The sequence below is a fragment of the Oncorhynchus tshawytscha genome, linkage group LG03 (genome assembly GCF_018296145.1).
Source record: "Oncorhynchus tshawytscha isolate Ot180627B linkage group LG03, Otsh_v2.0, whole genome shotgun sequence".
Taxonomy (NCBI): domain Eukaryota; kingdom Metazoa; phylum Chordata; class Actinopteri; order Salmoniformes; family Salmonidae; genus Oncorhynchus; species Oncorhynchus tshawytscha.
Genome location: NC_056431.1, coordinates 40,353,218 through 40,365,351, shown reverse-complemented (window position 1 = coordinate 40,365,351; position 12,134 = coordinate 40,353,218). Strand labels below are relative to the sequence as shown.

The following is a 12,134-nucleotide window of genomic DNA, read 5'->3' as shown; positions in this document are numbered from 1 at the left end:
AACAAAGACAACAAATAGCACATCAAACACTGCTATTAAAGCGAGGAATGCCGCTTATCTGACTCATTAAGACAAAAAAAAAATTTACAATCAGAAAAATGTGGTATAATTAGTTTAGGTAATAACATACGGGGAGGATGATTAGCAGAACTGAAAAACTATTTCTGAAGGACATGTCCTCCTACTTCAGCCGGGTTCATATGAGTTCAATCTAAATCATTTCTGAACGTCAACACTGAATTAAAGGCCATCCTCCTAAATGCTGCTGGATGCCCTTGCTCCATCACATACGGTCACAACCTTGGATCCAGACATGATCAACAGCATATCAACAAATGTCACTGCAAGAGACGGTAATCCAGGAGCAGCATCCTAAATGACACACTATTTCCCATATACTGCACTTCCTTTGACCATGGCCCATAGGGGCCTATAGGGCTCTTGTCAAATGTCGAGCACGGTTCAGGGAACATGGTGCCATTTGAGACGCACACAAGGTGAAAGCCCTGTGTCAGGCAGACGACGAAAAGGCCAGGAAGAGTAGATCAGACCATCCCACCACAGCCCAGAGGGACACGGTCTGGGACACGGCCCACCCAGGAACCAACCAAGCACAGTAATGATCTTGGCTCCAGTCATGTAATCTGCTGCAGCACCAGAATTAAACGGTTTGTTTACTTTAAGTTGTGTAAATGTGTGTATATCCACAACAAAAAGCATTTATTAATATCATATTGGAATCTAACAGGAAGTAATTTGGTTGCTTTTTTAGTGCAGTTCCTTCCACTGTAATGTATTTCCTGCACCTCAAGCACTTCATAAGTGAAATGTACTAGCAGGATGACAAAATGAGAGGTGGGAAATCAAGCACTGGGAGATAAATCAGGTGGCATTTTTGTGCGTCTGAAGGTCGAGTGGTTTGTCAACATCACATCTCCACATCTGGCACATGGGGAAATTGTCTGTCTGGAAAGATTAGCCTATGTACAGAAATAGAAATATACCAACGATCGTGAAAATCGTGTGGGAATAACTTTATTCAAGGTACTATAAAAACCTTGTTCAAGTAACTACCTTCAGAAATTCTCTCTTTACTTTGTTTGAATGTATTCAATCCCTTTTTTTATTTTTTGCATTATTGTTAGGTATTAGTAACTAAAGTACCTTCAAAAGGTTATTTCCATCTTTACTTAAAAAATATATATAATCCCTCTTTTTCCACTCAACGTAACAGATATCAATTTACAGTTACCGTGCACCACCATATAAATCTAATGTTCTAAGTTAGGGGAGGAAAGGACAAAGCTGATGTTAGGGGAGGAGGGACAAAGCTGATGTTTGTGGAGGAGGGACAAAGCTGATGTTAGGAGAGGAAGGGACAAAGCTGATGTAAGGGGGGGAGGAGGGACAAAGCTGATGTTGTGGAGGAGGGGGATGAGGGGACAAAGCTGATGTGTGGAGGAGGGACAAAGCTGATGTTAGGAGAGGAGGGACAAAGCTGATGAGGGGAGGAAGGGACAAAGCTGATGTTAGGGGAGGAGGACAAAGCTGATGTTAGGGAGGAGGGACAAAGCTGATGTTAGGGGAGGAAAGGACAAAGCTGATGTTAGGGGAGGGGACAAAGCTGATGTTAGGGGAGGAAAGGACAAAGCTGATGTAAGGGAGGAGGGACAAAGCTAATGTTAGGGAGGAGGGACAAAGCTGATGTTAGGGAGGAAAGGACAAAGCTGATGTTAGGGAGGAAAGGACAAAGCTGATGTTAGGGGGAAAGGACAAAGCTGATGTAAGGGGAGGAGGGACAAAGCTAATGTTAGGGGAGGAGGGACAAAGCTGATGTTAGGGGGAGGAAAGGACAAAGCTGATGTTAGGGGAGGAAGGGACAAAGCTGATGTTAGGGGAGGAGGGACAAACTGATGTTTGTGGAGGAGGGACAAAGCTGATGTTAGGAGAGGAAGGGACAAATGATGTTAGGGGAGGAAGGGACAAAGGGAGGAGAGGAAGGGACAAAGCTGATGTAAGGGGAGGAGGGGACAAAGCTGATGTAAGGGGAGGAGGGGACAAAGCTGATGTTAGGGGGGAGGGGGACAAAGCTGATGTTAGGGGAGGAGGGGACACAAAGCTGATGTTAGGGGAGGAGGGACAAAGCTGATGTTAGGGGAGGAGGGACAAAGCTGATGTTAGGGGAGGAAGGGGCTGATGTTAGGGGAGGAAGGGACAAAGCTGATGTTAGGGAGGAAGGGACAAAGCTGATGTTAGGGGAGGAAGGGACAAAGCTGATGTTAGGGGAGGAAGGGACAAAGCTGATGTTGGGGAGGAAGGGACAAAGCTGATGTTAGGGGAGGAAGGGACAAAGCTGATGTAAGGGGAGGAGGGACAAAGCTAAGGGGAGGAGGGACAAAGCTGATGTAAGGGGAGGAGGGACAAAGCTGATGTTTGGGGAGGAGGGACAAAGCTGATGTAAGGGGAGCTGAGGAGGGACAAAGCTGATGTTAGGGGAGGAGGGACAAAGCTGATGTTTGGGGAGGAGGGACAAAGCTGATGTTTGGGGAGGAGGGACAAAGCTGATGTTAGGGGAGGAGGGACAAAGCTGATGTTTGGGGAGGAGGGGACAAAGCTGATGTTTGGGGAGGAGGGGACAAAGCTGATGTTTGGGGAGGAGGGGACAAAGCTAAATTCCCTTCGGAAACTAAAAAAGGGTGCAAACTTTGCACTATAGTGTAAATGCTTATTAAATCAGGGCGTAGTGGTTTCCAGAGTCTAGTCTTGATTGCACTATACGCAATTGCAAGGAATACTTCAGGCACACATTTTGATCACATCTCTTAGCAAAGGATTGCTACGATGGCAACTGGGAGGCATCCGCGTTACCGTAATGGCCTTCTCCATTACACTACGTCACCGTATTGTTCGGAAAGCTTTGACATGACTCAAAAGGGATTTCTATGATTACACAAGACGTCTGTGCGGGGTCAACCCCAGGCAGTATATTTGCAGTTGGCTCAAATGTAACCGTCGTGAACCATTCCACAATCCGTTAACAGCCATTTCAAATGTAGCCATAACACTATGGTTTTACCAAACCTCTCTCACGGGGGAAGGGGTTCTAGGTTCAGTGTCGTCTTCGGGACACTGTTAGGGTTTAATAGATCGGAGACAGAATATCACACCTGGCACCCAACGGCACTGCGGGTCAATAGAGGGCATACCTGGTTTGCGTCAATCTTTTGAGCAATAGTGGCAAATATGCAAAGAATGATATACACTTGGCACAGCAATTGAGATGAAATGTTTGCGAAATCCCGCTCGATAATGTATTGCAAGTGTGGGGCCAGGCCACACGCGAAAGATCAGCGAGGGGGCCGAGCCAAGTGACATTAGACATAATTCAGGACGCAAGCCAATTCTCCAGCCAAGCAGATACACCAGGCACGGGCAGTTCCTCATGCAGACACAGATAGCGCTGGGGGTAGATATGCCACCGTGACATTTGTGCTCCTTGCTATTTCCTGCCGCTGAATGGTAGTCCGAGTGATCAATGACATTTCCAATGCAAATCGCAACCACAATGGTTTCTACAGTTGAAATCTCTTTGAAATGTTCAAATGTGCTGCCTCCTTCAAGGTAATTAAGTGATACTGGTAAAAGGAAATGAGAGGCACACATCCATTATCTGGTGTGGTCTAAAAGCAGGCTTGATTCGTTTTTCACACGCATTTCCACTAATGTATTTCGGGGACTCTCACGGCTTGCTCCCCTGAAGAAAGGAAAGAGTTTACAGTGCATCTTTGGTCAGCAGCTTTCGTCATCATCACCTAGGCATGCCACCCAAATGACGCCCTATTCTCTATATCGCGCATTACTTAGTGCACTATTCCCTATATAGTGGACTACTGCTCACACAAAGGGAATAGGGAGCAACTTGGAATGCAGTCTTACTGTATTCCCGATGGAGACTATAAACACCGTTTTTGAAAACATACATAGAGAATGCAGAGTGTATTTTCAGCCCACTATTGTATGAGGTGTGGAAATGGCTGCTCATGGTTCAATATGTAGCAGTACTAGACCATTGGCGCACCCTTTACATGTAAATGAGGAAAGGTCTGACATATTGACCGAGTTTGGCCAACAACTCTGTGTTTCTTCTAATAGAGATGTTCAAATCTAACTCGAACATGGGCTCTGGCAGCACTAACAAATGCAGCAGAGACTCGGCCCAAAACACAGCAACCAGATAATTAGTCACACCAGGCTTAAAGGCTGGGAAGCAATCTGACTGAAGGATTTATCGATCCATTGGAAGGGGGAGGGCCACAAAGTTAGGGGTTATTATCAATCTTGTTGAATCAAGTCCTTCAGCCGGTGATGAAACACACACACACACCACCACCACCACCACCACCACCACCACCACCACCAACAGCTTGGTGTACTAGTTATCAAAAGGAGATATATGTGTATGTGAGTAAAGACTCCCAGAGGTTAGAGGGGGTTAACTGCACCAGAGCATTAGAAGCCTTTATCGTGGAGTTAAAAGCCATCCCTAAGCTCTAGCTTCATCTGATATACAGCCTAGTGCTCCAAACATTGCAGAGGTAAGACGTTTTAAATGTGATCAGAAATGATTCAAAAAAGCCAAATCCCCCCCCTAAAAAATAAACGGTTTGGTTTTGTATCATACAATAACTGGTCACAGGTGGGATTTATCTGATTAGATGTTGATGATGCATATCGAGTAAAGCAGCCGACCAATTTTACTGTAATTCATCTCCAGCGAGTGTGGCAGCGTGGAGGAGGACAGTGTGTGGGACAGGGCTGGAATAGGTTCCACCGACTGTACTCTTCACATATCCCCCATCAGAGCAGCATGATGTGGGATCAACTGGGGTATTCTTTACACGTGTAGGAGCAACAACTACACAGACTGTGCATTGGTCTGGCGAGCTGCTCATATCCCAACCGAAGACGGGCTCTGAATTCAGAGTGAGTCTGTACATCAAATGTGGAGTAGCATGGTAAGCTGCGAAGGCTGGAGGGAAAGAGGCCCACAGCAGTGGAACTGGATTGGCTAATTGACAGGCTGTTTCAGATGGAGCTCCAGAAATGCGGTCACTTTCCCTGGTCCCCAGTCCTCTGTCTCTATCTGGGGGCTGGAGGGATGCGGGGAGGGGCGCGGGCAGACGCTGAACCCACTGGGGGGAACTGTCATTCACATACTCCTGCGCATCATGTGCAGCACTCACTCCGAGACAAAAGAGACATGCCACCCCGGGAGAGAGTGGGTGCCAGCCACACAGAGACAGAACACAGAGCACCTGTTCATGGGAAAACTTCTCACAGGACGACACAAAGGAATCAAAGGAATCAGATCTAGAGAGTGCCTTTTGTTGTTGACTGGGAGTTTTTGCCTATAGGAAATTCACTGGAGCTTGTATGAACAAATCCCCCAGATCTCAAGTTAGGCAGTTGTCAGCCTCGGTAAGGATCAACAACAGCATCACCATTACATGCTTGCCGAACCCTTCTGCATGCTATTGATTTGCATCATCCTTGTTCCAACCCTTAGAATATGATCAAAATAGATGAGGTGGAGATCAAGAATAGTCAACCATTCAGGTTCACGTCGTTCAATTTTTTATTGTCTACTAAAACACAGCAGCCTCTCAACAAAGACTTAACATGCAGAAATGACAAACTGCAGATGGGGGACCTTTAATGGCGACTGCGTTAACCCAGGTTTCATAGGTTGCTGCACACCATTACAAGTCCAACACCACTTAGTTAACCCCATGAATATATGCAGAAGGGTTCTGTCCTGGCTGAGAGATAAATCTGATAATGCAGCTGCAAACAGAGCCGACAGAGAGCAAACAAATCCAAAATATCCTGTTTAAAAAGCCAAAGGCTCTCTGCCAGATCCACACGATAGCGCCACACAATGAATGAACAATTATCCTGAGGTTACAAAAATGAACAACAAAAGCGTCAAGGCATGTTGAGTTAGCTCTATCTGGTGCTGATGAATTCATCTGAGTCAATAATATGACTTTTTTTATTATTAAAAAATGGCATAAAATGCTAGTCAAACAATGCTACCAATCAGCAAAGGTATTAAAAGGAAACAAATCATTTTGATGCATAATTATGTACGATCGCATCTTAAAATCGATCATCTATTTTTTTGTTGTTCTATGTGTTGACCAGTCAACACATTCTTAGATTCAATATGAAACAACAAGACCTCTATGGAAAACAGGTTGGTGAATTGAATAGGGACTGGGAATGGCTAACATTGGGTATCTGTACAAATAAAACAATACGACTATGATAGTAGCTGCATTTTTCTTTTGCATTTTCCTTTCAATGCAGAAGAACCGCTCCTAAAAATACACCTATCAATCTTCTGAAAAATAACAACAGGTCTTTGATAGTCCACTTTCATCCAAGGTGTTTCTGACGATACGGTTCCATGGAGCTGCTGTGTTTGGATGACAAAGACACAGGTTTTGAACTATATGCCTATTTTCCTTCAACAATCATTTCACCAGAATGTATAATAAATTGCTATGTATCTCTATCTTGGTAGGGTCTTGAGTGCCTCGAGCGCAAATGCATGGTTTGAATTCCTTTTTCCCTTTCCAATTATTGCTTTTCAAAGCACACGATTCAGACGCACAGTGACACACTTATTTTTCAATCAAATGTTGTGTTTGTGTCTAACTTGAGATCATTCAAGTGTTGTCAGAGACCATTTCTTAAAAACAGTAGAAAAAGAACAAAACAAAATGGCAGTTTCAAGGTAGTATCTCTTTCCTGCAATCAAATGACCTAGCGGCTTCATGGGTGGAATGTATTCGTATTTTTCATCATTTCATAATTAATCAACATTATTTAAAAAAAAATTGCGCTGAAAATCCCATGTTTCTATGTCAAACAGTTTTGTTATATTTCAGTCTTCTTTGATGTATATACTTTAATGTGTAATATTGGGATGCAAACTCAAAATTGAATACATTTCATCTCCATATCTGACATGGTACAGATTAGCCCATAACCATATGTGTGAGTTGAGTACACTTTGTTTCAAAGTAGATTTGTTGGTGATTTGTACCTGACCCTGATTTACCCGACTGCAGTAAAAGGATAAAGACAGACGGAATGTTTCTTGAGGTAAAAATAAAAAATAAAACGACAAAGGCCTTGTGATGAGACTATTCATCAGACTCTTCTCCTGAGCACCATCTTAGTCATTACCGGAACAAAACATCTGGAGACCTCCAAATGATCCACTGAAACTCACGACGCTGTGCAACAAGGCAATCCCGCTAAATGCAAATCAATGAGAAGAAGAAGAATGAATGCGTATACAGAGACAGATGGAGAGTGCACGTGTGTGTGCGTGTGTGTGTGTGTGTGTGTGTGTGTGTATGTGTGTGTGTGTGTGTGTGTGTGTGTGTGTGTGTGTGTGTGTGTGTGTGTGTGTGTGTGTGTGTGTGTGTGTGTGTGTGTGTGTGTGTGTGTGTGTGCGTGTTAGTGTATTAGTGTGCGTGTGATTGATAGCATTTCAACTGTAATAACCATGCTTCAATTGAGTTAGGTTAATATTCAGCCTTAGCTACTGTGGTGCACACTTCTGTTGCTCCACGCACCTCAGAGGCACGCACACATGAAAAGTGGAGTAAATGCCGTGTGAAAGAAACTCTGTGGATGGGCTTAACATCTGTTAGCTAGCTAGAGCACATCCCTCACATCCAATCCCTGTCTGCCCTCACTCAGAGCTCCCAACCCAGGCTGACTGGCTCCTCACACAGACGCTCCCTCCAAGTTCTGCTGCCCTTGGGGGTGCAGTAAATGACATGTCATGCGTGGAAGAAGTAGGAAGCCTGTAACAAATCTAACTGACACCCCCCCAATGCCGACCACAGAGCTATACAGAGAAAGAACAGCAACTTAAGGAACTTTCTATGGGATCTTAAATCTGTGCTGAAGTCACTCCCCATCCAAGAGAACTAGCAAGGTTTCAACAGCTGACACGGGACAGCCCCGTTCCTGGACGTCGTGATCCTCCCCTAATTAATGTACCGCGCGAGAAGTGACTGTCAACGTGTCAGAGGACATTCTCATCAGCTGGTGTAGAAATGCTGTAGCTTGAACCCGAGTGCATAACAAACTGTTTGGAATCACATCTCCACAGCTGCCAGTGTTTTGCCATCTTTACCCATCTTTTTGGTCCCCTAGGGATGCATGGCATTTTCCTTGGCATGTCAAAATGTAAAATGTAAAATCTTACTAAATGTACATGTCAGGGGTAGTAGAATGTCTATGTGAGTGATTCTTTAGGATCAGAAATACTACGAAGAGGAAAAAGCTGCCTATACATTGCAGCAGCCACAGAAATCAGGGAGGACACGTCATTATTTCCTTGGTCCGTAACTTGGCATATCAAAGGTTAAAATGGTGTAATACCACGATAAGAGAGAATACTTGGGTCTCAGGAAGGTGAGCATATCAATGTTCAACAGACCCTATTAACACTTGACACCAGTACTTTATCATCACTAAAGCAATTGCATATTCCTGTTCCTCCTTGAGAGAGGGGAAAAAAAATCCATCTCCTATCAGGACTGTGGCTTTAATAAATAGTGCACAACACACACATGCACAACACACACACACACAAAAGAGAGAGAGAGAGAGAGAGCGAGAGAGCGAGAGAGAGAGAGAGAGAGAGAGAGAGAGAGAGAGAGAGAGAGAGAGAGAGAGAGAGAGAGAAAGGACATGACTGGATGTGAGAGAAGCTTATGGAAATGGTTTAATTCCTTTTAGTCAATCTGGCTAATGCAAAAATCATGTATGTCTGTCTCTAAATATTTCATCTTAACAGCAGCGAGATTGAAATACAACATTGGTGGAACATTACTCCTTCCCTCCTGAAAGGTACAAGAGCTGTGAGAGCTAGGGAGCCACAATCCCAGACAGAGAAAGAGAGAGAGGGCGTGAGGGAGAGAGAAGTTAGCTTTTAAAAGGTAATTTTGTGGCCGTGTACTCTCTCAGTTGCAAACAATTTTTCTCTTGAGAGCAGCCAGAGCCGTTGTTCCATGCCGTTACATTCTCAAACGCTAGGAAATCATTAGAGAACTGTTGCTCCCCTGTATATGACGAAAGATAACAGAGACACAGAGCTCTGAATCCTATTTATTTCAGCTTTTCCCAGTAAAAAGCACATGGCTCTTGAAGTAACACTAAAACACGGAGAATTTAAATTACACTGCCTTTAAAGTATATAGCCGACTCCAACATTATCTTTCATGCCTCCAGGTGCTTTGCAAAAACAAGAAAAGTGTCCAAGGATCCGTGTTTTTGATCAAATTGCAGAATATTTAACTTCCAAACACATGTGTACTTATTTTTCTAATGCCCTGTGTTTTCGGTATCTGTAATGTTTTTTTAGTTCAGAAGAACCCGGGAATTAAATGTTCTTTCTCAGAACAAGACACAGGTATGTCAGCTACTTTGGGAAACTTTTCAACTTACCACAGAGAAGTCCTCAGCAGAGCAGTTCTGTCCACTGAAGTTGCAGCTCTTCAGCATCTCGTCCAGCTGATGTCCTGTCCGGTTGAAGATGTCCTGCATGTCCGGCGCAGGATAGTCCAAATCAGTGGGCTTGTGGCCATCCCGGTTTTTTGGTGGTAGACCTGTGAGGTTAGCCAGGTGGTAGATGTCGGCGTCGGTGAGAGCGGAGAAGCGGAAGCGGTTGATGTTGCAGATGGTCACAGCGGGAAAGACCATCTCAGGGCTCGCTTCCTCATTCAGAGCGGTGACGTGAGGGTGCTCCAGGTAAGAGATGGCACACTTTGCCGCCTGGTACAGAAAGAGTGCCAGAGAAGCCAAAAAGGCAAGTGCCCAGAGGGTCTGCCGAATGCCCAGGCGCCCCGAGACAAAGATGTGGTTAATCCCGTGGAGAGAGCTGGAGTTGGCGAAGCTGACCAGGTCCTTAGCTGGAGGTGAGCAGCTCTCCTCAATCAGGCTCTCCTTGTCCCCATCCTGCTTGCCTTTCTGCTTCTCATCCTCCTCTGCAAATTTGATTTTGCAAACAAATTCGATCGGCATGTGGGCAGCCAGCTCTGCGTTTGGGGTTGTTTTGATGACAGCTGTCAGCCCTGATCCACTTGTCCCGTCTTCTCCGGCTGTTGTCCTCAGAACAGATTACAACTCCACAAAGAAGAAGAAAAAGGCACGAGAGAGTTGCTGTTGCTGCTGCTGCTGTTAGTGCTGCTACTGCTCCTGCTGCTGCTACTGACTGCCACTGCTCGTAGTGAATAGTGCTGCTGTGCTGCTGTTCTGGATGCGTGTCTCAGTACTTGATCATCTCGCAGAGTCTTGCTTATCAGCAGTAATACAGCTGTCAAAAAAACACCCTTGCTCTCCGCTTCAGACCCACAGATGAAAATGCAGCATTTTGAGTCAAGCTAAAAGAGGCAGGGGGCTACTTAATAATTCATGAGAAGGCAACACTGTGATTATTTCCTCCTCACTGGCGCGGGCTGCAACTTCCCCCGTTGTACGTCACTGTGCTTCCCACAGCCCGCTCCTGCTTAATCCACTTGTTTGAAACGGTCTTACTCCTTGACCGTTATAAGTTAGGGTCAAAGGTTGTTCTGCCAAACATCCGGTGCTTTATGAGAATTGCAGGGTGTCACTAGTTTTTAATGCCCCCCCCTCCTCAGATCCCCAGAGAATGCCTAATTAGAACAATGATGAGGAGTGAGAGAAGTGGAAAGGAGCACCAGGCAACTCCTAGCAATCAATCTCCTCTTTGGAACAACAACAAAAAAGTGAAAGACTATCGATCCGGCTGAAGCATCTGTCAGAGATTAAGGAAGGCAGTACAACGGTCCTTTCTTATCAGGAATTAATGGCAGCGTCACAGGCTCCAGCACGAATTTGAATTCGGGGATGCCTTCTGATCTGGGACCATGATGACGCTGGAGATGTTGACATAAAGTATGGATTTCCACCCACTCCTCCTCTTTGACAGTGTGCGCCTTCATGTTATTAACGGCCATTATCAGATTGCCAAAGAAAACGATGTGAATGGGAGGCACAAAAGTGGGCTCCCTAATGCATGTTATTCCCCTTTAAATTGGATTAGTCATGTGATTCACATCACACAGGGCTGGGACCTTTAGAGGAAAAAGGCATGTTTGAAGATGAATTTAAAACGCATTCAACATACAGTACGTGCCAAGTCCTCTCAAGTGGAGATGGTGAGAGGGTAGAGGATATAGGATGATTACAGATTGAACAAGGAACTACTGGGGCAATGAGGCTTTTAAAAGCTTCATCAAATTGTTATTTCCACGGACCCTCCCCTTTCTTACTCACTCACTAAATAGACTGGGGGGACTAAATAAAACTGTGAAACAGCAGGAAAGTTTACTTTTGACTTCTGAAAGTTAATAACCGAATAGCATGAAATCTTGTCAAATTATAGAAAGAAGAAATGATCAAGAATGCAGATATTGATTGAAAAGACAAGAACAATCGATATACGCTTAGTTTGCGCAAGCCAAGGAAATTCCCATCCACAGTGAGAGCTGACAAAGTGCCCTCAAGTAGCTGCTGAAGCCATACCCTTGACCCTTCTCCCTTGATCAATGTCATGGTAGTCACTTCAACGAGGGTTTTTACTCCGTCAAACATAAAGGGATGGACCCTTGATCATAATTCCGCACAGATACATTGAGACACTGTGTCTAAGGAATATTACATTAACTTGGTGGTAATGATGTTTAGATGGATTAACCATGCTTCTGGCAGTGTGGTCTGCTGTACATGAAGTATTTTGTTGAGAGATACCCTGAAGTTGCTGAGGTTCTTTACAACAGCCACACAGAGGGCTGGGCAGACCATCATCCCGGGGGAGGGGGTACAGCTCTCATTCCTGCCTACAAAAAATATAGCAGCCACATCTGGCAAATTCAACAATTTCTCATAATGGAGAGAATTAAATTTGCATTTAGCCAAGACAGGTTTTTTTCATCTTACAACCCAAAAAACACAGTACACTAACGGATCAAATATATAAACGATGTTAATGAGTTACAGTTCATACAAGGAAACTACGCACAAAT

General features: G+C 44.6%; 1 protein-coding gene across 2 annotated transcripts in view; it reads right to left on the bottom strand.

Moving 5' to 3' along the window:
- Positions 1 to 10,439, bottom strand: part of LOC112235493 (acid-sensing ion channel 4-A) — a 100,998-nt gene extending 90,559 nt beyond the window's left edge. For both annotated transcript variants that reach the window (XM_024403955.2, XM_024403947.2), the window contains exon 1: positions 9,535 to 10,439. In XM_024403955.2, the coding sequence (XP_024259723.1) occupies positions 9,535 to 10,110 (576 nt within the window). In that variant the 5' untranslated portion in view covers positions 10,111 to 10,439. The remainder of the gene's footprint in view (positions 1 to 9,534) is intronic.
- Between the last annotated feature and the right edge of the window lie 1,695 nt (positions 10,440 to 12,134).